This window comes from Abramis brama (assembly GCF_963993115.1).
Source record: "Abramis brama genome assembly, chromosome: 8".
In the NCBI taxonomy this organism is placed as follows: domain Eukaryota; kingdom Metazoa; phylum Chordata; class Actinopteri; order Cypriniformes; family Leuciscidae; genus Abramis; species Abramis brama.
In genome coordinates this window covers 30101465-30128162 of record NC_139970.1, presented here as the reverse complement: position 1 = coordinate 30128162, position 26698 = coordinate 30101465, and the positions used below count along the sequence as shown (strand labels likewise).

Below are 26698 nucleotides of genomic sequence, written 5' to 3'. Positions count from 1 at the left end.
TGGTTTGGTTAGCTATTACTCTTGCTGTGTATACAAAATCATATCTAATTTGAGGTTGAAGATCAGTTTTACTTAGTTACTTTTTATAGGGACATATTGTCTTTACATACTGACTTTCATTTGTTCTCTGAAACTGGTTAAAGGTGCTTGCTGATGCATGTTTTTGCATCTAATGTTTTATCTCTGGCCCTTCGATTCATTTTGAGGAGCTTTGTTTATGTGGGGGATGCTCACCTCTGGAGTTTGGGGAGGTGGGGGTGTAAGCACATATCACTGATAACGGTGGGAGGCGCATTCTTGCCAAGGGGGTTCTTGTTTCTCTGAAGGCCATATAAACTCCTCTGAAGAGTTTCTCTGTCCACCACTATCACAATTGTTTTCTTCCTGCGAGGTCTCTGAGTTGTCTTCTTGTGAAGTTTGGAGATGGCTGTGGTTCATGCTGAAGTGAGCGTCTGGAGTAAGCCATGGGATCACAGGTTTCACACATATGGAGGACAAGTGTGTAATACACTAATGGCAGGTGAGTTTTCCTCCTCTACCTCTTATTCTCTCACTCTTCTTGAATGTTTTTAGTAGTCAAACACGTTTACAACAAGAACCAAGCTCGTTCTGTTTTCACAATTTGTTTTACAATTTTATTACACTACCTAAATTTATATCAATTTGTCACCATTGGACCATGAAACATGTATGATACATACTATATAGCATCAAGTCAGCGTTCCAGACCATTCAATTTTACAATTATATGGACATAGAAAAAGGAAATTGACTTTGGCTTGGAATGATGGTCTAGAAGATAACCCAATCTGACTTTACAGCAGGACTGGTTTTGAATAATTTGTTTAAAAAGCTTTTACGTGATAAACTTATTCAAAAAGAAGGGATTGAGTGTGGGTTTAATTGGCTATTCTTGGAGGATACTTTCCCTGGATATTTGCTAATTTGACCTCTTTGAAGTCAGAGTTGTGGCTCTGTGAGCTGTGCACATGCTCAAAACATCTATAAGAGATTGGCTTTCAAATTTTTGTATCTGGCCCTGGTTCATTTTCTATAATAATCCCCGTTCATTTTTCTGTCTCTAAAAAAACAACTCTGAGTTTGCATTTCACTGTTTTTGTTCATTTTGAGGAATACTGAATCTGTTTTTTGTGCAAGTGAGACGAGTAAATGTATGCTCACATTTAACTGCAATAACTACACCTCTGCATCTCATTCCTGATTTACTTTACTAATTACTTGAAAAAAGTAATCGGATTACATACCTTTAAGATTAAGTAGTGTTTCTTGTAATGCATTACCCCAACACTGATTATTATTTAAATATCAAAACAACAAATGTGATATGGCACATCCTGATTTAAATATGTATGTATGTTTCTGCTTTGTTAGGTTCCTGGGATGACAGAACACCTCTACACGATGCTGCTTTGCAAGGAAGATTGCTGCCACTGCGAAGACTCCTTTCACAGGTACTAATGGGAGGAACACTTACTCAAACTGGATAGCTAAATAATTAGAGCTCACAAAAAGTATTTGGACACTTAATCCACACTGAAATAAGTATGAATGTCATTGGACTAGATCATATTGAGGTTTAAGGACAGACTATGTATTAAAACAAACGGTTATTATGAATGAAGGAGATTAATTGTCCATGTTTGCATTTTTATAGGGATACAATGTGGGCATGGCTACATTAGATGGAATCACACCACTGCATGAAGCATGTGTTGGAGGCCATTTTACCTGTGCTAAACTTCTCCTGGAACATGGCGCTGATGTATGTATATAGGCCTATCTTTCTCTTTATTTGCAATATTTATGCCTTTATTTTTCTCTGCGTAAACATGCATTAATGGCTAGAATATGTTTGCATTCAGGCGAACGCTGTCTCCTTTGATGGAGTCACTCCTCTCTTCAATGCATGCTGGAGTGGAAACCCCGCTCTCGTCAGCCTCATTCTGATGTACAGCTCTGTCCACCATCCGGCTCATCTGCTGAGCTCACCTCTTCATGAAGCAGCAAAGAGAGGTATATGTGATGATTCTTGTGAATTTACAGAGAACTGTAAACATTGGGATTTCAGTAAACCGGATGTCTGTGGTTACATGTTTTAGGTCACACAGCATGTGTTGAACTGCTGCTGTCTCATGGTGTGAATGTGGACATGGAGTTGCCCAGCATAGGAACCCCGCTGTACTGTGCATGTGAATCCAAGAGCACAGATTGTGTTCAGAGCCTGCTGATCTCAGGTCAGAATCACACACACCACCCTTCATGGGTTAATAAATACATTTTTGTTTTATTAGGCTATGTGTTATCTCAAAGGTGATTCTCACATGCACATTACTGTAGTACAGTAACAAAAATACTCTATCTGGATCATGTATTGTCTCTTTCTTTGTTTGTTTGAGTTTATTCACAATACCACTTCAAACATTACAATAATACAGTTGGGGGTACAGAATCAATTAGGTAGAGTGAATGGGTCCCTAGGTGGGGGCCCCTATAAGCTTTATTCTTTTTGTTTAGTTGAAACTAAATAGATTAAATAGCAAGTAATCAATTAGAGAGAATGTAAAATCTAATCCAAGCTAAATCATACATATATAAATACATACAGTTTAAATACAATTTAAATAATATATAATTATTTGTTCCCACTAATTAGCAGGGTTATTTTGGTTTTATACAGTTATAATATTTTGTAATAAAATGCATTAAATATTTAATACTCATTATTTGTAATTTATATCTTCAGTGTTCACTTTAATTTTAGTTTGTTTTATATTTTTTAACACACACACACACACACACACACACACACACACGGTTTTCATTTTATTTCAGTTTTAGTAATTTTATTTTTTATTATTTTGTCTTATTTATTTCTAACTTTCATTTAAATTTTAGTTTTTAATCTAATATTGGTAACACTTTACAATAAGGTTCATTAGTTAACATTAGTTAATGTATTAACTGACATGAACTAAAAATGGGCAATACATTTGTTACAGTATTTGTTAATATTAGTTAATAAAAATCCAGCTGTTCATTGTTTATGTTAGTTCATGTTAGCTCACATTGCATTATTAATATTAACAAATACGACCTTTGATTTTTATAATGATTTAATAATTTTGTAAATTTTGAAATTAATATTAACTAAGATTAATAAATACTGAAGAAGTATTGTTCATTCTTATTTCATGTTAACTAAGGTAGTTAACTAATGTTAAGTAATGAACCTTATTGTAAAGTGTTACCCTAATATTTATATATAATTGTAATATGATATAATATTATATTAATACATTTTATTTTAGCTTGATTTAAATTACCAAAAATGGTTTTAAGTAGCCTAGTTTTAGTTTTAGTTAACAATAGCAACACTGCTAATCACTGTGCATTACGTTAAATTGCTCCTTGTCTCTCTCCAGGCGCTGATATGCAATGTGGGCGGGGTCTTGACACACCTTTACATGCGGCAACCAGAGTGGGCGGGGCAAAGGAGGTGGAGCTACTGTTGGAGCATGGAGCTGATCGGACATCAAGGAACTCTGAGGGAAAGAAACCTCTGGAATTGACTACTGATCAGAGTATCAAACATCTGTTGCAGACTGCAGGTAAATAAACACAAATTAAACACTCAGTATCCCCCTGTACTATTATGCTGTATTAATGCATGTTGCGATAATGATTCTGGCTTGTGATCGGTTCTGCAGGTCCTTGCTCTCTTTCTCAACTGTGCAGATGGTCTATTCGACGTTCGCTGGGACAAAAAGGACTAAACAAAACCAAGATGCTTTGCTTACCACATATCCTGCACAATTATCTTCTCTATCATTAAACACACATAAATATTCTCCAAACACTCTTCCGTAATCTTGTTCTCTTTTAGTAACATTATGTGCACATTTTTATCTGTAAATAATCTTTGTATAAATGTAGCTACTTAATCTTTGCTTTTTGTAATAAATATTTTTATACATTCACAGGCTATTAATTTTTTGAAATAACACACACACACACACACACACACACACACACACACACTGTCTACAATTGCACATTCACACTCTTTACAAAATTTAGTATTAAATGTAGCTATTTTTCATTAACAGACGAGAATTACCTGAACTATCCAGTAGATGGCAGCGTTGTAACATAAGTAAGATAATATTATTTTCCCCTCATCATTTTATAGGGTAGATTGGGATAAATCACATTCTACAAATGGCTTTAAAAGCTACCTATTTTTACGTAGCCTACCTATGATTGTTTTTTATACCATATAGCGTAAGTACAAAACAACAAATTGTGCCAAACATCTTGTAGGCTAATTACAAAATAGGCCTACGATATCCGTTAAAGTAAAACCCAGATTAAAAAAACATGAATGAACATTAGGCTAAGATCTATCTATCTATCTATCTATCTATCTATCTATCTATCTATCTATCTATCTGTCTATCTATCTATCTCTCTGTCTGTCTGTCTGTCTGTCTGTCTGTCTATCTATCTATCTATCTATCTATCTGTCTCTCTATCTGACTGTCTGTCTGTCTGTCTGTCTGTCTATCTATCTGTCTGTCTGTCTGTCTGTCTGACTAATCATATGCTGACTTACTCATATGCTGACTAATATGTTGAGGATGTTCCCTCTCTAGTCTATACAGAGTATATGGCAGCCCTATGATGCAGACACGTAAAAGACTGCGTGCGAGAGTGTGTGTGTGTGTGTGTGTGTGTGCACGGTCACGGGGAATCCGTGGGAGCGCAAACTCCGCCCACGCTATGAACATCTCCAGCGGCGGGTGCGTGGGGGGGTTTGCCTCGCGCTCGGATCTCGGGCTGCAATGAACACACCACTACAAAACTGCTCTTGACCATGTAACAGCACTGCAGTTCACGGGATATTCATGTGCGAAGGCTGCGGCAGGTAGGACAACAGTTTATATCCTGGTGTGTTTCATGTATGCGGGTTGAGGGAATAAACGCAGCTTTAAGGTGAGATGGACGCAGGAACTTCAACGCTCCCATTCTGTCTCATGTTTAACAGGCTATATCTTCTTCATATATCAGTTACATCATCTTAAAACATTCTAAACCCCGCAAAAGTCATAATCAGAAGATATCCCATGACAAACAAGCCAGTTTTAACGCTGTTGTGGCATTAGCTACATATAATGTCGTCTCACCAGGTGTTTGAACAGGTGCAATGCACCACAGCGTTTTTGTAATTGTTTTTCGAGGCAGCCTGAAGTCGTTTTCAAATTTGTGTAGGATATTTTTAGTTAAAGTTCAAAAGTGCCACTACAATCTAATCGGTGGTTTTCATTGTACGCTGAACATCACATCACATATCTCTCACATATTAAATTAGGCTAGTTGTCCTACTTTTTACTACAGTGAAAATGAATTGGGGTGTTTATTTTTGAAAGTGAATTTCTGTAGATGCATGCCTTATAAGTCCTAGGGACAAAATATCTTAATGTGTACCATTGTGGCTCTAATGTGTCCATTTGACTATTTAAAAAAAAATATGATTGTATTTATATTTACGTAAGATATAATTTGCAAAATGAAATTATCTAATTTACATAATTTAGTTTTGAAGTAGTTGTTTGAAGCCAATATACAAAACCAATGCTAGATCAAGCAATTAAGCAATTTATGCATTAGAGAAATCAACTTGCCAACCTTTCCTCTATATTTCATATAACCTATATGAGAGAGAGAGAGGTAGGATATAATCTTGTACAGTGACGATTTCTGTGAGGTGATCTATAAGATGCTCTTCCACATGATTACAGCTTTAAGCACGTGCCAGTGCACTGTGTTTATCCTTTGTATGATACCAAGCGGAAAGCTGTCCAGGGCTATTATGACGTCATGAATGTCAAACTGGGGCCCATAGTCAAACTGATTTGCTGTTCCTCAGCTGCCTTTTATCTTGATTATGCCTCACTCGGGTATAAATAGCTAAAGCTTCTGAAAACAGAAGTGATTTACTGTATGTTGTTGCTCATAGTACACTAAAGATGACATACCACACCTTAAACCATTACCTTCCCGGCATGTGACAAGAGGCTAACACGCTTTGAGGCATTTTATCCATCACTGCTTTTGTCACCTCCGTAAATAATTAGGGCTCAAATCTGCATGTATAACTTGCACTCTTCCACTCGTGTGAGTGGGCACTTAGTTCAGTTCACCAGCAGGAAGTCTGTTCTGGTTCTCAGTGTGATTACCACTGTAACAGCATTAATAAAAGACAGATAATACTTAACGGGCAACAACACACAGTAGGCTACTAGGGCCTGGGGAACATTGTATTGCGAGAGAGAGAGAGAGGAGCATTTTGCTAAATAAATGCACTATATTACACATTCATTATATTTTCACTCTTATATAATTTTAAAATTATTATAATGTTTTTATTGTAAAAACTTCCTTATATTAATTACATAAGTTGTTCATTTTATGTAGCTGACAGGGTTCCCTGACCTGAATAGATTACAGCATTAGTTGAGAATTTATTTTTCCTTTTCCATGTACTGTAGCTGATATTTATCTAAATGAATCGATTTTGAATTGAGATTCAAGTCGAATTTCAAGTTTATGAATCAAATCATGAAATTTGTGTCAAAACCCAGCCCTACTAAAAACACAGTACCAGTCATTCATTGTATAACATGTTGTTGGTAAACTTAATGAAATTGTTCAGTTACCAAATGTTTTGACAATCGCAATACACATTTTGTGATAAAAGTTTTTTTTTTTTTTTTTTTAAACACCCCCATCTCCCCTAAAAATTCATAATTCTCACTCTAAACATGCCAGCCCTGGTTAAGTGCCTATGGAAAAGACATGTCTTCAGTTGTGATGTCTCAACAGATCAGGTGGAGGTTGGCAGCTCATTCCACCAGAGAGGTAGCCTGACTACGTCAGACTTCGTACTTCCGCTCAATTTCATTTCGCTTCTGTACTCAGTCTGAAACAGCGTCAGAGCTTTCCGTTTTCCTCCGGCCTGAAAACAGCCGGCCAATCAACGAACAGAGGGCGGGCTGAGAGCCGTGACGTAGACGCTGATTGTACCGTGGATGCGTAGATTTACTTCACAAAATCTGCAAAAGTCGTTCACAGCCATGTTTACTCCGGTATTTCGCTCGATGGTTTTGTTTTCGCATCATACATGTGTTTACAGTGGAAGTTAGATGCGGCTGAGCATGCGCATAACACACGCCATAACCAAACGTTATGTGATTGGCTTACGGGTAACCAATGATTTTAAACTTCAGACAAGCGCCCCCCCACGAGAAAGAAAACGCTGTTCAATTATGCCATGCCAGACTCTGTCTACGAAGCAAAGCGAAGTAGCAGAGTTTGGTATTACCAGGCTACCAGAGAGGAGTAGAGAGTGTTAATATAGTCTAGAAGAAACAATGAAGATATTAAAGAATCTGCAGTTGTGAGAATTTGCATTTCTGTTTTTCTTTGGAAGTCCTTTCACAAGTGGCTCTTGCAACAAATTTCAACCATCACAACAAAACAAAAAACTAAACTTAACAAAGTTGGCTGGTTTGTGTATTTGAGGCACAATTTCACCCCTACAAAATCACTGTACGATCATAATATATGTAAAAGAGTGACATGCATACGGGTCACACAGAAAATGTATTATTATCTTCACTAAAAGATAGAAATATTAACATAATTAGCTATATAGACAGGGACGTTAGTGACAGCAGGTTCATAAAAACTAAGTAAAATTCATAAAAAAGACTGAAAGCAAACTCATTAAATTTTTAAGGCCTTTTTCTAATTTTAATGTGCACTGGTCTTGAAAAAAGAAAATGTGGGTTGACTTCCCAGATAGAAGGACCAAAATCTGTCATGTTCACACAGTATACCTCAATATAATGTGCTCTCATATGATTGACTGAGATGTACTGCACATATTCTACTGAAGGACCTAACACTAACAATTGACTATCCATAACTGACATTTTGTATTGATTTGTGTTGTGTATATGTGTGTTTAAAGAAGAGGCATGCATTAAAGATTCAACGGGGCACAGCTGGAGAGAAGGACATCATTATATTTCATTGTATGTCATTAGTCCAGGGTATACTTCATACGCAATCTGAAAGTGTGTGGAGGGCTGAAAACAACATTTCCTTTACATCTACTACTTATGCCGTTAAAAGTTTGTGGACCATATATTTGCCATGGATGGTGATTTTGAGATGTACCATGTTCGTCTGGTGATAAACAGAAGTTGTTCCCCTTTGTGTTCTTTACACAAAGCTCTTTGAGTAAAAAAATGTGTAAAATAATGTAATTTCTGCCATTAAATTACAATAAACATGGCATTATGCTTACCATTAGCCACCCTTCTCTCTAGATTTTGATATTGACATTGGCTACTGAAAATCTCTTATCGGTTGTCCACTACCATACTTAGCAAGTCTCAGATTTGTCTTGCTAATCTGCATTTCATAGCTCTGCGTCTCTTTTTTATTATGCTAATGCAGCCTCTCTGTAAGGCATAAAACATGCATGAAATGAATCTCCATTAAGCCAGGTGTTGTTGGTGAATGTGTCTCCATCATTAGAGGAGTAATTACTGTGAGCTGAGAGATGGACTGGCAGCTTGTTGACTTGTTCTTTTGAGATTTATGCACTAAACTATTTCCCATGGTTCTTGCAATATGTTGTCATCTTTCATGCTGCTTTCAGTTCATGTCAGGATGATCATATTTACACATGAACAGCACCACGGTGTCTTAATTACCAGTGGAAAATCTTGATTGTGAGGCATGTCACAATTAAAACATTGCTCAATATTGACTTCACTGTTTATTTTGCATGCATTCTGCGTACTGTTGATGCATAATACAAATAAGGCTCGTGCAACTGCATTTCAGCATGAGAAAGCTAAAATACACAGATAAATAACCAATTACACACCTAATGCGCATCCATTGCGCTTCATTATGTTGCACTAGGGCTGAAAAGCTTCCTGTCTTTTGTCAGTAACTAAAGAGATAAAGAAATATGAAATCTTATGCTTTTGTCCCCACCGTAATCTTTTGAACTCATCACATCATAATAATGACTTCCGAGCAGTAAATACGAATTTCCCAGGAGAATTAGAAGGCAGCATTATTCCTGTCTGGTGTCTTCATGTGCACTAGAGCCTGAGGTTCATTAAAATTGACATTATTGTTGTGTCTTAACTCTTTTCCCCTGCCAGCGTTTTCGAAAAAAGTTGCCAGCCAGCGCCAACATTTTTGATCATTTTCACAAAAGTTTCATGGCCCCCATGAATTATTGTTGTATGAATAGGCTATCTGAACATACAATATATCAAAAGAAAGATCAGACCCTCTGCGTTAAAAAAAACTGTTTTATTCTAGCTTCATACATTTTTAAAAAAAATATATATATGATAAACTCAGAATTGCATGATATAAAGTCGCAGTTGCGTGATATAAAGTAAGAATTGTGAGATATTTTTTTCCCTTAGAATTGGACCTTATAATTCGCAATTGCGAGTTTATATCTCGCAATTCTTAGAAAAGATGTCAGAATTGCGAGATATAAACTTGCAATTGCGTGTTATAAAGTAAGAATTGCAAGATATAAACTCGGAATTGCAAGAAAAAAAGAAAGTCACAATTGCGAGTTTATATCTCGCAATACTGACTTTATATCTTGCAATTGTGAGATAAAAAGTCGTAATTATCTTCTTTTTTTTAAAAGTATTCTGTGAAACGACCTTTCATAGTATTGATCAGAAGATTCAGTACTAGGCTATTTCAGAAGATGTGTCATCATAGCGCCGCCTACCGTATAACAGTGAAAACACGGAAAGTCCAGTCACACAGGTTTGGAATTTTTTGTGAAGAAATTAATTATTGTATTCAGGGATTAAATTGATCAAAAGTGACAATAGACTTTTACATTGTTACAAAAATATATTTCAAATAAATTCTGTTCTTTTGAATATTCTATTCATCAAAGAATCCTGAAAAAAAATCCATCACAATTTTCACAAAATATTAAGTAGCACAACTGTTTTTAACATAAAAAGAAATGTTTCTTGTGCACCAAATCAGCATATAAGAATTATTTTTTAGGGATCATGTTACACTGAAGGCTAGAATAATGGCTTCTGAAAATTCAGCTTTGCTGCCACAGAATTAAAATTAATAATTAAAAAAAATAAAAAAATAAATAAAAACATTTATTTCAAAATTATTTTAAATTGTAATAAATACAGCCTTGGTGAGCATGAGACTTCTTTGTAAAACATTAAAAATATTACTGACCCTAAACGTTTGAACGCTTGTGTTTATTGCTTAACAACGTAAGAGAACTGTGTGTTGCTGTGTTTATACAAGACTTTGTGTACACTAATGTGTGTACTTAGGGTGGGATCTAGGGAGATACCACACCTTTTGTAACCCTGCAGTTTTTATTGAAGCATCTCAGCAGTACACCTTGCTCAGGAGTGTATAATGAGCACTCCAACATTCAGACTCAAACGCATACAACAACTGACTGACGATGACGGCAGTAAGACGCTGAAGAGCTTTTTTTTATTAGCAGTGCTGCTGGCACATGCTGTCCTCTACCTCAGCAGAGATACTGAAGTTAAATTTTTAATCTGCGTGTGTCCCTGTAAACAGTTCTTGCATGAGAAATTTTAATTAATTTTGCTCCATGTCTTCCTGTTGAGTCAGACACTTAATCGAACAACACACAACACACAAATGCACAAACATACACAGATGGAATTGTCTAAAGCAATTTTTGGCTGCGACATTACAAATAATTTGTCACCTGTTTGTGACACATAGATGTACGGATGTGGTTGTGTCACCAATGGCAGACGCTTTTCTAAGTGTAAATGATGGTGTGAAAAACAGCTTTTGAAGGTTCTGATTATGTAGGCTGGCCTGTTAGACATGGTGTATCAGATTCTGTCAGACAGACAACACAGAGGAAAGCAAGTCGTACAAACACACACACAGACACACTCTGGTGTACTGGTGTCCTACCCATTTGCCATTCACTATTAATTTCAAACAAACCTACAACAAAAATTAGATAACATACACACATGCAGTAAATGCTATATTAACCTAGTTCATGCAAACAGACGAGTTGGATATGATCCATAAATCAGTTCTCCAAACAGGAAATTAATAAGTCCTCCACAGATCCAGGCCAGTAAAATGCTTCAGTCTTGATGGGGCTTCCAGTAAAGACAACTGAACATGATTTAATGATTAAAAAGCCACTTTCTAAGAATACTTTTTTTTTTTCTTTAAATAAATAAAAGTAAAATTTCCATGTCCTTTGGAGATATTTGGAGAGAGAACCAAAAGATATGTTAGAAAAAGGATTGTCTTACAAAAAAACAATAACATGAATATTATATTATAATGTTATAATAATAATCATCACAATATTATAATATACATTATTAATAGTAGCATTGAATATTAGTTCAAAATAAATGAATAATTATAAAATGTATATACATTCTAGAATGGTTTGTGAATATCACAGCTTTAATGATTAACTTTTACCAAAAATGTAAGGCACAATTTAGACAACAGGCACACCTTTTATGGCATGATGTTCCCTCTATTGTATTTTAGTGGATTCCAAATAAAAAGAAAATTGACTGACAAGGATGTAGGATTTCATTATTGAATTAACTTTTCGTTCTCATCCATTTCAAGCCCTATTATCGTGTGGAAAGTGCCAGCTATTAATGCAGAGGTTGTAGGTTCAGTCCCAAGTATGCATGATGTACAGTGATTACAGCCCTGTTCTATTACTCTTGTGCTCTCCAGCAAGCCACTTCACCTCAGATTGCCGCTGGCAGACTGCCACTGCAATTAGTGTATTGTCGCTTTAGATAAAAACCTAAATGGTGACTAGTAGCTGTAGCTGTAGCTGTATCGGATTGGCTGGGCTCTCATACTGACATCTGGACTGTCAGTCTATTAACAAAGCAGATAGATAAAAAGTGCTTGATTTTGTCTCTAAATTATTGTTATATATAAGGATATGCATGTATAATCCATATATATATATATATATATATATATATATATATATATATATATATATATATATATATATATATGGATTGCTATACATATACTGTATGTAATGTGCTCTATTATATTTTATAATTTAGATACTGTTTTGTGTTTAATGTTTGTAATGAGAGGCATAATCATTATAGTTTTAAAGTGGTCATGTCAGACATTTTTAATAATTTTCCCTCTTGAGGATATTGAGCCAAGATGGATGGTTTTTTTGTTTTTGTTTAGTTTTTTTGCGTTGAAAAGAGTAATAATAGGTTTTTCATTATGATTTTCTACCCTCTCTTTCTTTGACCCTTGCAGGCAGACTGATGGAAACACAGAATCATTTTTTTTTTTAAGATAAGACAAGAGAAGTTTTTTTATGTACTGGGCGCATCTTTTTTATTTCTGAACGTAACTATGTTTTATATTATATTAAACTCTATTTTTTTAAAAGATCATGAACAATTAACTAGGTCAGAAGACATGAATCATGATTTAGCATGTACAGTGTAAGTATTACACATAAAATACCCTGATTGTTCACTGATTTCTTTTTTTATATGGATGTTATTCTTGCAGGCATTCATCAGGTGAAAGGGTTAATGCACTGACCAATAGGATCACAAGACCTGCCACAATTGCTGAGAGATTAATGTTATCGTCTGAAGGAGCGGGCAGATGACCTTTGTGTCGACATGTAGATGTACCAAAGCAATCCTTCATTAATTCATAAGGATTCAAGCTGCATTCATGAAGCATCATTTTGATTGGTTTGTGGCCAGTTTTATTGGCTGAGTTTTCCTTGAGCTCTGTGAGCAGTTCTTTAAATGGTCATGGCGAAGACAACCGGGTCCCTTAATCTGTCCTTCCTTCTGGAGCACGAAAAGCAGACGATCCTCAGTGTTCTCCAGAAAGACGAGAAGGTCAGGAAACGAGAGGAGAAACGCATCAGGTAGCGCCTTCCACCTGCACATCATCACAAACAGACATTTTCTTTCTTCTGCAAAAGTAGTTAGCTATTCTATAAACTTGCTAACTACACTGAAGCTACTTAACATAGGTATACAACTATCCAATTAGATCATTTTTAATTATATTGCAGCGCGACAAAAGCATTATAATCAGTGATGCTGTCTACAGTGACAGTTTCTCGACAGTAACTGATGCCCCATTCTATTTCAAACGCATAATAATAAACTAAATGTTCTGCTTAAAAAATACTTAAATTGTAGCGACTCAAATCTGTGGATTTTCTGTGGAAAATTCAGCTTCTTTTTGGAATAGATAAACCGTGTTATAAGAAACAGACCTACTGTAGTTAATGGCTACGTTTAGTTACTCCCCAACAGTGATGCCAGTTGTGCCTCTACAGGAAGCTGAAAAATGAACTTCTGGAACTGAGGCGAGCCGGGCGGCGGAGTTCAGCTGATCAGCGTGAGTGTGCCGTATGTCTGCGTGCGCTGGGTCTCATCCTGCAGAGGGGTAATGTGTGTACCAACTGTCATCGGCGCATCTGCAACTTCTGCACTGCTACGCCTCCAGGCAGCAACTGCAAATGCACTGTGTGTGCAAAGTCTGCGTGAGTCACACAGAATATCCATACACACTCTGAAAAGATGAAAGACACCATGAAATACATTTTTTGGCTTTTAATCCATGTTCTGCACCAACTTATTTCAACGCAGTATGGAAAATTGCAGTTCATAGGCTCTTTAATAGGTGAACCAATTAAGCTATGCTTGTCACTTCTATAATTGTGGCTTATACAGTGTTGTCTGTGTGTGACTTGCTGTCATAGGGAACTGAAGGTGGTTACAGGAGAATGGTTTCTGGAAGAGAGATCCAAGAGGTTTCAACATGTCGGTGTACCCATCACTGATGTAGTCAAACAGTCAATCCTCAGCAGTCCTCCAGGTGAGATCAACTCAGAGTTTGTGTCAACACAAACATCCATCAAACAATGCCTGGAAATACTGCCATACATTTTACACAATGCCCTGACATAATGGAAAGTTTTCCTCTCCAGGCTCTTTTTAATGATTTGAATGCTAGAATAGTTACATGTTTCAGTATATACAAAATAAATATATTATCATTGTTTGTTCATGTCCAGGTGAACAGCAGCATTGACAAAAAAGTACAAGTCTGATCAGGTTTTGTGTTAATTAATAGTGATGCACCTCATATTTCAGCATCCAAAAACATTCACAACATTGGTTGCAGCCAGAATAGTTTTGAAGGGCCGAAACCATTGACGGAACAGTGACCGTGTCAGCATCTATCTCATGCACACAATGTGGATAAGCAACATCGGGTGAACATGTCAGTGTGGACGCACTTCACCATGACCAAAAAGGATGCTAAAGAAGCAATATGGAAATTTGTTCAGCTGACATATTGTTGCCAAAGAACTTTACTACTGGTTTAATTTATCATCTGAGAACACTATACCCTGAGCAGAATACCGTGTTCAAATACCCAAATTGAATTTCCTAAACTTTATTGGTCACTATTGAATTATACACAGATGGTCAAAGGTCTGTGTATTTAGCTTGACGGCTATGATTCGATTCTTATTATGAACATTTGTTTTTGTTTATGGAGATGGCGGCTCTTCTCCCAGACCATCAGAGAGGGAGAGATCATCCACACCACAGTACGAGAGATCGCCTACGTCCCAATTCCAGATAAGGACAGGGAAGAACAGGAAAGGGTGAGGGGCATCATTTACAGTCCATTGAGCTTGACTTTGCTATGCTTGGAATCACTTACTTTGATAGAATTCCTGCAGTTAATAGTAATTATGCAGTGCAGAGTATGCCTTTTTCTTTATGCGTGGAAAAACAGGAAGACCTACTACAGTTGCTTAAATGTAACACAGTAAACACTGTATGCAACAATGCAATGCTCGACCATTAGCAATGTGACAAATGAACCAGGAGTAATATCATCAATGGTTTAAACATTAATTAAGCATGCATTGCAATGAGGTCATGTGACAACAATGTAGCATATCGCTGTTTGAAATGATTGCATATTGCATACTGTTTCACATATTATTTAAAATAAATAAATAATAGGCAGTATATACTTTAGTGCAATAAGCTAGCATTTCATTCTACTCAAGCCTGTGTCTTCTCAATAAGACTGTCAGTGTTTCACTCTCATTAAGTGTGTGTTTTAGGAAGAGAGCGGTTGCAGTGGAGCCATCAGGGTTACCAGCGGTACCCAATAACATGAGAGCACAAATGGTCAAAACACCAACCCAGACAGAGGCAAGAAACAGGGTAACACACGAAAACACAATTGCATTCCTATATACAGACTTGTGTGCATGACAAGAAAGCAGTGTTTACTGTCTGTGCGTGTCCGTGTGTTTGTTCAGCCGGATGGAGCAGAGAGCGTGTGTAGTATACAAAGCAGTGACAGCACTTCTGAAAAGATGGCGGATGGGCGGAGACAAAAAGATTCCAGCACACCCTCTATCGCCATATCCAGAGCCTCCCTCTCATCAGGTATCACCATGGCAACAACTTGACATATATACTATTGCTGCCAGTGACACCAGTAACAACATTTGTCTGCGAAACTGTCCTTATATCAGTTCACTCTAATATAAAACATTTACAGAGACCACTGAAAATCTAATTTAAACATGGAAATGAACAGTTACAACATGTATAATATAAATATATGTTGAAGAAATGGAAATACTGTCAAGTAAACAAACATTAATCAGTGTCTTTAAATTTGTGAACAATACAGAAAAACAGAATGTCTAGTTTTTTTTTCTTTGATATACTATGTAAAACATTATCTTGAAAAATCAATAAAAAAATCAATAAAACAAATCTATGTAGAAATATTCAAGATTCTGCACTATTTCTAGGACACTAATTAAAATAAGCATTTTTAGACCAGTGGTTTTTATGAAGCGGTGAATTAAAATATAATAATATATATTGATTTTTTTTCCTTTACTTGCTTTAGCTTATTATGTTTGTTTAGTCTTATTTGAAATAATTTGAAGTAATCTTAGAGGGCTCAACCCTGGTTGAGAACAACAGTTTTAGGCCATGTTAACATTGTTGTACAGACTGTCAGATGTTCTTGCTTCCATTAAAGCACAAGATGCTTTTTGGATCTTTCTCAAATCATGCTGGAGAACATGATCATCGGGGTTTACACAAACATGCCAAATACTAAAACATTCGGAAATTTGTGTTAGTGTTTCAGTTCAACCTTTTGCTTAAATTATGGGAATGATGTCATTTGTAATGAAAAAAGTAAATATCATATTCCGAAAAATGCTAAATAAATGCATTTTCACTTGTGGTCATAGTCAGAACATCTCATTTTCTGTTCTTCACAGATCGCAGTCGCTCTGAGGTGGACCTCAGTAATCCTGGTGAGGGGTTCAGTGAAGATCCTCTGATTAGTCGATGCCGCTCAGTTCCAGGACTGAACGATGGGGTAGATTTCAGCCACAGTCTCTTAAACCACTTCTCACTAGCAATCTTGTTCATAATTTTTTTTGCTGTGTGCAGGATATGAGATAGATTTCCGAATAGGGAGTTAAAATGATAAGAGACAGCCTTCTGTAATGTGATTTTTATGATATCATATCACTGAGTGAAGTGATTGCGTAAAGAAAAGCAGTGCTGTTTCAATGTGATATTCACTGAAGGCAGTGTTTGTGCTCTAGGACTCGGATGAGGACATTGATGCGGTGTTATCAGCACACTATAAAACCAACCGGAGCGTCTGCAGTGCGCAATCAATGGTATAATGATTTACACAGACACACGCACACAAAAAACAACATAATCACAGGTGCTTTGCTGCAGTGTGTGTTTGCTGGCTTTGTGCAAATGTCTGACTGAAACAAAATATATTTGTTCCTTTTTCTGTATTTTGCATGTGTGCACTGTATGTTTAGACTTATATTTGTGTGGGAACCAGAAACTCATTGCTTTTACCCTCTTTTTTCAGATATTAAGTATACCCTATAAAACTCGTTCCAGCTATTCTTTTGAATAGAAATATATATCCTTGTAAATATTAGCATTTCCTCCTCCTGGCAAAATATCCAGTTACATGAGATCACTTAATTTGTTGACTCACCTGGTAGACCCACGCATGCATTTTTTATCACACAATCTCATATACACACAATTTAGCATTGATAAAGCTCGTAATAACTACTGAAAGTGCATCATTGTCATAGTTCCCGGTTCTTGGCCACACATACAGACGCAGGTGGTGCATTAAGACACAACAAAGAGAAATAATTCAGGCAAACATGAAGACAAGTGGCCTCTTTCAAAACAGCTGACATAACTCATAGCTCACACGCAGTCTTTAATAGCTAGATGAGTCAGATGTGTTTCCTCTTCATTTAGCATGTGTTAACTCTTCACAAGAAAAGAGAAAAAAACTAGCGAAGACAGGCTTTTACTGACAACAAAACGCTCATGATTTCACCGAATTAAAGTTGCCATCATTTACTACCCTTATATCATTCAAAATCTAAATAATGTTCTTCTGTGGAACACAAAAGATGTTTTGAAGAATGTTCATGCTACTCTTTGACATACAGTGAAAGTGAATGACAAAAAGCACCATTAAAGTGGTCCATTTAATTTGTGTGATAAAGTCCAAGTATAAAATATTCCAAAGAGTAGACCGAAATGATACAATATTTATTACTTGTTGAAAATCTTACTTTCTGCCATAGCTCTTAAATCGTATTAGTTTTCATGTAAATTCATATGCCCTGTGCTACATTTTACATAAAATGTATGGCTTCAAAAAACCTATACTATTTTTATTGGGTTTTTCTGTCATTTTTGGAGCCCAAAAGCCCCAGTTCCCATTCAATGTCATTAGATGGAAAAGAGCAGCGATGCACTGAATTAATTTTATAACAAAACTAAACCGAAATTAAATTTTTCGTTCAGCCCGAAACCAAAACTAAATTGTATGCATGGGTAATTTCATTTTGTTCATTGAATTTGGTATGCTGTTTGGGGATTTATGTTCTCAGGTGATAAATTAGACATAGTCGTAGTAAAGTTCTCAATATTTTAGTCACCTAATTCGGCTACTGAGAAATACTAATTAAATGGTGTTTTTTGGTCAATGGTTTCGTCCCCTCAAAACTACTACCGCCAATACTAACAATTCAGCTGAATATTTTTGGTTGCTGAAATGTGCATTACTAGAAAATAAAAGGTGTTTGGTGTTTTAAGCCCCCAATGGCGCCTTCCAGGATGGGTAGGTTTAAGGTTGAGGGTAGGGTTAGCTGCCTCTAAGGAGCCATTGGGGGCTTAAAACACCATCGAGCGAAATAAAATCTCTTTTTATGGGAGAAAGAAGTACAAATGGGTTTGCAATGACATCAGGGTTAGTAAATAGGACACAATGTTAATTTTTAGGTGAACTTTAAACAGCTAATAATCAATAATCAAATGTGAAAAAGTTCCTTCTTGGCTCTAGCAATCTGTGTTCTGTCACATTATATAGGTTTTCTTATTCTACTTCTCTGCTCTCTGTTTTTTTTCCTGGCTTGCCTTCATACTGTCATTCTTCTCTGCTCTCTGTCTTTCTTCTGTCTTATTCTAGTCTTCCACACCTGCCTCGGAGAGAAAGTGGGGTTTCCTTAATGTACCTGACTCAGATGCTGACACTGTGAGTGTTCAGTGTGTGTTCGAGTACAGCTGTGTGTCTGTCTGTCTGTTGCTGTGTTCGCTTCAGTTTCTCTCTCTTGCCTTTCTGTATTACACATACATACACACATACATTTAAACACAAGCTTGTGAAAGATGCACAGCCAAAGACCTATATCCCTATATTGTCTCCAGACCAGCATTAACAGTATGATGAGCGTGTACAGTGAGACGGGGGACTATGGCAACGTGCGGGTTTCCGGGGAGATCCTGCTCAACATCTCTTACAGCTATAAAACAGGGGCACTCAACGTGCTCGTCCGCGAGTGCCGCTGCCTAGCAACCGGGGATGAGAGGAGACAGCGCACGGATGCGTAAGGCCACACACACACACACAGAGAGAGAGAGACAGCTATACACTTCACTTTGAGCCCTGGCAGAGCATCCCTGCACTGCATGTATTTGGGGTGTCCATATGTAAACATTAGATTTACAATTAGTATTTTTTTACTGTATTTAAATAATGTGATAATGTAAATTCTATAATTATTTACATTAGTATTGTTGTTTATACACTTGTATATGTATTAAAATGTTCAATTAGCTATTATTTCTATATTTTGTTTTCATTTTAGTTTGTTTTAATAGTTGTATGTGCTTTTGTATTTTTTTTCTAGTTTTATAAATATTTAGCTATCATTTATATTTGTTTTATTTCAGTTTAATTTTCTTTAAGTTTTTAAGTCTTTCATCATATTTATTTTATTTGAACTTTTATTTCAATTATCAGAAACAATTGTTAATAGTTGATTTTCAGTAATTTAATGATTTAATTTTTAGTCAATGGCAAGGCTTTAGAAAATGTGTATGGATGTAAGGACTATTTTTTGTCATTTTTAGAGCTCGAAAGACTTTTTTTGTTTGTTTTTCATTTCCAAAAAGATGGGTGACCTTTTCATTTAATACAGTCATTTTCAGTTTTGATTTAGCTGAAATCTTCCTGAAAATGTTCTGAAATATTTGCTGAAATATTAATAATTAAATACAGTATGTGTTGAAAGGTACAGAAATCTAACTCTGTCCAGTATCCACATATATTCTCATAAATTGTATATTATCAACAAATTATTATTTGTTGTCTAAGATATCAATTTAATACTGATGCGTCAGAGACTGATATTGTACAGAAGCAACAAATTTGGTATTGTGTGTGTGTGTGTGTGTGTTTACAGCTATATTAAAACATATCTCCTGCCAGACAAGTCCCGTCAAAGCAAGCGGAAAACCAGCATCAAAAGCAACACCACTAACCCAGTCTTCAACGAAAACCTGAGAGTAAGAGAGGGTTCAATCCTGCCTTACAGGGATTTATATTGAGATTGATTAGATATAGTAAATGAGATATTGATTTAAAGGCTCTTATCTGTCTGTCCCTTTGAGTAGTATGTAGTCAGTCACTCTCAGCTGGAGACGCGCACACTGCAGGTTTCTGTGTGGCATCATGATCGTTTTGGACACAACAACTTCCTGGGGGAGACGGAGCTGACCTTTGACTCCTGGGAGTTTGACACGCAGATAGAGGAATGGTTCTCTCTACAGCCTAGGGTGAGCTGAACACACACACACACAAACAGAAACAGCGAGAGATAAAAAGATATTTGTTGACATGGATAAGTGTGATACTGAAATGTGTGTGTGTCTGTGTCAGAATGAGTCTTATGTGGACTCAGTGATGCACTATAAAGGGGAACTTACAGTGGTTTTGAAGTACATTCCTGCAGAGAGAAATGTCTCCCTGCCTCTGGATCAAGTGCAAGGTATGACTTAGAAATAGTTTCTATTTAATTTCTTTCACCTTTTCATTGTTGATAAAACCTATGACCTACAGTTGTGGCAAAAAGTGGGGATATTATTTTAATTAACCTAAAGTTTGATTAAACCATAAAAAATATTAAATTGTATTTTAAATATGAGGGAGGAACAAAACACTAAACTTGGTTATGGTATTTTAGACAAAAATTATTTGGCTAAAAAAAGACAAACTACAGCTAGAGGATTTATTTTACTTCTCTGGTTTTTGCATGTGTTCATAATTTCTTTGTATGACAGCCTGGCCAAAAATGATGTCCGCAAAATTTGGCATGTTTCATTGCGATTTCACAAATAAAGCAAATGACTCCAAGCACAACTACGTGATAGCTTACAAAATCTTTAACAACATTTTAATAGTATTTGAATAAAAGGTGAAGATGCCAATTTTCCTTGGCTGAACATCACTTATGAATTTAATATTAATGTGGCAATAATTTTTGTTATGGATTGATCTTGAATCATGATGTTGCCTCGAAGCCATAAACAGCCTACAGTTAGGTTACAATTAACTATATTACTAAGTGGAAGAATTATTTATTGTGATTATTAGTAATATTATATTTAATTATTTTTAATATCTAATATTATATATCATATTGCTTTGCTGCCAGTAAAACACTTTGTGTCATATTTTAAATACTATAAAAAGTAAATGATAATGATATGATATATAATAAAATGATAAAAGGACATATTTGTTTAAAGTTACATTTATGCATTTACAAACATTTTGTTTTAAAAACTAGGTACTTTTCATGCTAGGTTAATTTTGTGACAGGTACGTTAATCTAACATCTAATAGTTTACACAGCACAAAAAAAAAAAAACTCTATTGCAGATGTTTTAAATAAGAAATGTTCAATAGAGGAATATGCAATGGTGGTTAATACAAAGTGATACTTTGGATGGTATACCCAAAAAATGAAAATTCTGTAATTTGCTCATCCTCAAGTTGATCCAAACCTGTATGAATTTTATATGGAATATTTTGAAGAATGTCGGTAATCAAACAGTTGATGGGACCCTATTGATTTCCATAGTTTTTAGTATATAGTATTTTTGCAATAATATGAAAGTCCATCAACTGATACTGGTTTGGAGCAACTTGAGGGTGAATAAATAAAGATTTTTCCTTTAAATATTAAACTAAAACCGCCAGTAGGTGTCTGTAAGTCACTGTCTTAATGCCTGAGCTATCGGGTCATTCATTCATTCAGTTACAAAGCAAGTGACTGTATCTATGAATGAAACATTGACTCTCACGATTCGTTCAAAGCCTCAGATTCATTCACGAAACACCCCTGTGTGTTGCAGTTCTGCTGTGTATAGAGCAAAATAGAACAATCAATACTGACAATACTGTGTTTAAAATGAACATCACTTAATATTACCATTTTGTTTTGAACTTGGAAAAGTTGCATTCTTGCTGATATAATATTGATAATGATAATATTCAACATTAAAAACGACCTCACACAGGGTATGGTTTTGTTTTGAAGAGAGTTTGTGTCTTAAAAGAATCTCTATGCACTCTCTGTGTCTATATTTGTTCTTAATGCTAGTAAGTGCTAAATTCCTACATTTACAAAGGTACAATGCCGAGAATGACAGTAATGTAGCTCGATTTGCTAAGGCAGCAGACTCAGCAGCACACAACCTCTCATGCACAGTGCTTGTGTGGGATGCAGTCAGGCAATTTGATTGGATGTCATGCATTTGACCTTTTACGGCATTTTACCTGTTAGAAATACATGCTCGGTTTTAATGTAATTTTAAGGTGGGGTAGAATTAAATTAAACGGCAAAAACTACTGGTCTAATGATTTAAACATTGTAACGGGACACTATATGTTTAACGTGCCATCAACAAAGCTTATATTTGAGCTCCTAGAAGCTCCCTGTATATAATACTGAAGTGTGTAATCAAGCTCTCTCTTCTGTTTCTCAGTGAAAAGGGGATTTCTGAAGGGAAAGAAGAAGACCATCACACTTCCTAAAGGAGGAATGGTGGAGCTGCTGGTTAAAGAGGCAAAAAACCTAACGGCTGTTAAAGGAGGGTCCTCTGACCCATTCGTCAAAGGGTGAGCTGAATTCCTCTGATTTCATTCATATATATCTTGCAAACTCACACTCCTGGTTTTCTGCTTGTGTATCAGATACCTACTGCCTGATGACAAGAAAAGCACAAAGCACAAGACCGAGGTGGTGAAGCGTACTGTAAACCCACGCTGGAATCACACCTTCACATACTGCGGCCTGAAGCACAGCGATCTGGACAGCGTGTGTCTGGAGCTGACAGTGTGGGACAGGGAACCGCTTGCCAGCAACGTCTTCCTGGGTGGTGTGCGGCTCGGGGGAGGGACAGGTCAGTCTTTCTTTAGCTTAGCCTTTTTCAGTTCAATCTGTATTTTTATATAAAAAATCCACAAGATCTGCATACATGCTAAATTCAACGTTTTACACAAACAATGGGAATATTATAGTATTTTGAATTCGTAATATTTTGAATTAGCCTTTATTTTTATATTTTCAACTTTCATTCTAATAAATTTTTTAGTCATTTTGTTTTGCTTTTCTGTTTTAAGTTTTAAAAAATATATATATTTCTATATAACTTAAATTTATTTTTATTTCAATTTTAGTTTTAGTAATTTTAATACTTCAACTTATACATAGTTTTTTTTATCTAATATCTATGTTTATTGTACTTTTAGCTTTTTTCAATTTCTTTTTTTTTATATATATATTTAGTTTATATATATATACTTGAAAGTCAATCACAAAATACAAAAGCCAAACTTTTCAAAGCACAACCTGAAACATAGTTTTTCATTCACTAATGGAAGTCCATTTCATTTAATTCCCCACATTAGTAGGACAGATTTGTTCAGATTTGATATTGTGCGTTACTGTGCAATGTTCTCTAACTCAAATTAAGATAATCATTCAGTCCCACATGTTCTTGAATATAATTTCCACTGTAATGTTCTTTCTAATCGTCTCTTAAATCCATCATCAGTGATGCATGAAGCATTAGTTTCTGCAACACATTTTGTATCCATGCTAAACCAATTTACTGTTACAAATATGTTTTATTAATATCTTCACTCACTCTTTGATGATTGTGTTAAAGGGGCATTTTACAGTGTTTATAATTACAAATATTACTCAAAGTTTCTTGCACTAAAATCAGTTTACATGACTAATTTCCACCCTCTCTACTATACATTTAAGACTCCTATAAATAAAGGACCCCTATTAAGATTGGCTAACCTCTTCACATGTAAAATGAAAGGCCTATCACACCCCTATTAAATTGCTGACAAAGTAAATGTGGACAGTGAGATATGTATGTGCTGATAGTTCAACCATAACCATGTTCCTGACACTGAAGACTTGAGTAATGATGCTGAAAATTCAGCTTTAGCTTCACAGAAATACATTTATTTTTAAAATATATTGCAATATACAAAATATTTCACAATATTACTGTTTTCTACTGTATTTTTGGTTAAATAAATGCAGGCTTTGGTGAGCATACGAGACTCATTTTCAAACACTAAAAAAGCTTACCATCTAGTGTAAATTCATTCATTTTGATTTTGACGAGATATTTTGTGTTATAAAATGTTTCAAAATAGCATAATGACAAACCATTGTTGCAATTTTAATTTCACTGTGATATACTAAATGGTGTGAATTGCTTACAAAATGGTTGAACCCTAACAGCCAAAAAATTGTCACCTAGCTAGCTAACATAAGTATATTTTATTTCTTTAAACAACCTTTGAAATGATTCCACTGTGGGTGTCTGAGAGTTGAGCAGTACAGCTAAGATCTCTGTGTTTAGATCTTACATACAGAGCAATCATATGACCTGCTTATGTCCTGCAGGTCTGAGTTATGGGAAGGAAGTAGATTGGAACGATTCCTGCGGCGAGGAGCAGCGGCTATGGCAACGCATGATTGACAACCCTGAAGTCCCACAAGAGTGCACACTGATGCTGCGATCCAGCATGGCCAAGAGGAAGACATAGAGAGAAGAGGAGGGACAGTTTCCCTGGCAATACGCATCAAATATGATCACCTCTAGACACTTTAAGGTGCTCTTTATGTTCTTTGGCAGTACTCACACTACCCAGATTCTCATTCCAACGTGCATATGCTCTCTAAATTCTCAAAACACATCTGTGGCATACACATATGGGCCTTCCCATTTACACCTGGTATTAACATGTGTCTCAATTGTGAGCACATGGAATTGGATTTCAATCATTATCATATATCATCTATGTATCATATATTCATATATATATCATAGATATATATCTCTTATATCAGTGCGGTACTTCATGTTGATAAAGCACACGGGAAGAGCAAAAAAAGGTACACCGTCTCTCCCAAATATATTTAAATATTTAATATAAGCTTTTTTATTTTTTTTATTTACGCATTCACATTAGTTGAGTACCTGTATTAAGCAATCCTCGGAATAGTGTGCTTCAAATTTTGTTGATATCAGGCTTACTGAAGAAAGAATATTACGTGGTACTTAAATGTATATTTTCATTGTTTTAATATATAAGGTTACACTTTATTTTAAGGTGTCCTTATTACAATCACACACATTGGTCATAACTGTGAATAGCACATGAGTACTATTTAAAAAGAGCATAGTGAGCATTATCAACAATCAAAGGTCACAGTTGTCCAGAAAGAACAAAGCACAAAGCACTTCCTCCACACACACACACACACACACATACACAAGATCATTTTTTTTATCCAATTTGCACAAATACCACCTGCACATAACACTTGTACAAATGGCAGACTAACTGAGAACAATGTACTGTAGTTTCATAGCTAGTTTTTCCACAGTTAGAATGTGAAAATAGGTGCGCGACATAAAAAAGATTATCTGGGAACAATGTGGTTCATTACCTTTAACTAGATTTACAGTTCCTCGAAGAAAATCCAGTGTTTTTGGTAAAATGATAGTTGTAACCCCAAATGTAAAGTAGATCAACTCTATTACATTTCTATTAAGACATCTTTAAGCCTGTTTTCTAAAGACTAGTCACAATTCAGCATGCAAATATTACAATGACATGATTGTTGTCAGGTAGATCCCCCCCCCCCCCCCCCCACCACCACCACCACCACCACCACCACTGTTCTATCACACAGAAAGCCTCACCCCAAAGGAGAAAGTAGTTTAGCGTCGAAGCACACACTGCACAAATGCATGATGTTTACCATAACCGAAAATACAAAGAAAAACCTAAGAATAAAATTATCTATAAAAATTTAAGTGGTTTAAGGTTCTATTTGGATATAAAAAGAAAAAAGAGGGATTGAAATACACAAATTGTCACAAAAAACACATATGTATGCACACATATTGTATTGTATAAGCACAATGCGTACAGCCCCTATATTGAGTTTTGAGGTTAGTGTAATAGTTAATTCCCCAGTTGATCCATTTGAGCCGTCATGTCACTGTGAGGTCTCCATGAATAATGTGTGCACCCCCTTTTACACCTAATACTCTTGTTAGAATCAGTCAAGTGAATAGACCTTATATCACACCGTATAATAAATTGAGGGATTTTGTGGCATGTGTAAGGCTTTATCAATGTCGATGTTTGACATCCAAGTGTTCCCATGTCTGATATTGTCTAAAGCTGTTTGATTCACAGCATGTTCAGTGTATGTGTGCTGTTTCCACTCTCTCATCAGGTAGACAGTGTTTAGGACTGTTCTGAACTGTACTTTATCATCTTCAGAAAGAGAATAAACTATTATTTAACCACTCTTGCTGCTTCATTTCTCCTTTTTCCACATCTTAATTATTATTCTCAACCATTCTCTCTCTCTAAATACATACATAGCTGTATTGATATATTATCTGAAAGAAGTTTTCTGCTCACCAAGGCTGTATTTATTTGATCAAACATTCAGTAAAAACAGTAACATTGTGAGTTATTGCAATATATTTTAAAATGTAATTTATGCCTGTGATGGCAAAGCTGC

The 26698-nt window shown here is 35.7% G+C and overlaps 2 protein-coding genes across 5 annotated transcripts; both read left to right on the top strand.

The window, feature by feature from the left end:
- The first annotated feature begins 360 nt into the window (after positions 1 to 360).
- asb11 (ankyrin repeat and SOCS box containing 11) lies at positions 361 to 3997 on the top strand. Its single transcript, XM_084123295.1, has 7 exons — positions 361 to 520; positions 1393 to 1472; positions 1676 to 1783; positions 1884 to 2034; positions 2121 to 2255; positions 3444 to 3629; positions 3729 to 3997. The coding sequence occupies exons 1-7, from the start codon at positions 424 to 426 to the stop codon at positions 3851 to 3853; spliced, it is 882 nt and encodes a 293-aa protein (XP_083979421.1). The 5' UTR covers positions 361 to 423; the 3' UTR covers positions 3854 to 3997.
- An 825-nt stretch (positions 3998 to 4822) lies between these two features.
- sytl5 (synaptotagmin-like 5) lies at positions 4823 to 26685 on the top strand. Of its 4 annotated transcripts, none has more exons than XM_084121806.1 (17): positions 4823 to 4945; positions 12703 to 13075; positions 13496 to 13702; positions 13922 to 14037; positions 14728 to 14836; positions 15308 to 15410; positions 15509 to 15638; positions 16496 to 16596; positions 16829 to 16906; positions 18748 to 18813; positions 18987 to 19165; positions 20024 to 20126; positions 20235 to 20396; positions 20500 to 20608; positions 22611 to 22743; positions 22819 to 23027; positions 24557 to 26685. In XM_084121806.1, exons 2-17 carry the CDS (start codon positions 12951 to 12953, stop codon positions 24697 to 24699), a joined length of 2073 nt encoding a protein of 690 aa, XP_083977932.1. In that variant the 5' UTR covers positions 4823 to 4945; positions 12703 to 12950; the 3' UTR covers positions 24700 to 26685. The 4 variants fall into 4 exon arrangements, with proteins under 4 accessions (XP_083977932.1, XP_083977931.1, XP_083977934.1 ...); XM_084121805.1 differs by having other exon boundaries at positions 15296 to 15410; XM_084121808.1 differs by lacking the exon at positions 18748 to 18813.
- The last annotated feature ends 13 nt before the right edge of the window (positions 26686 to 26698 follow it).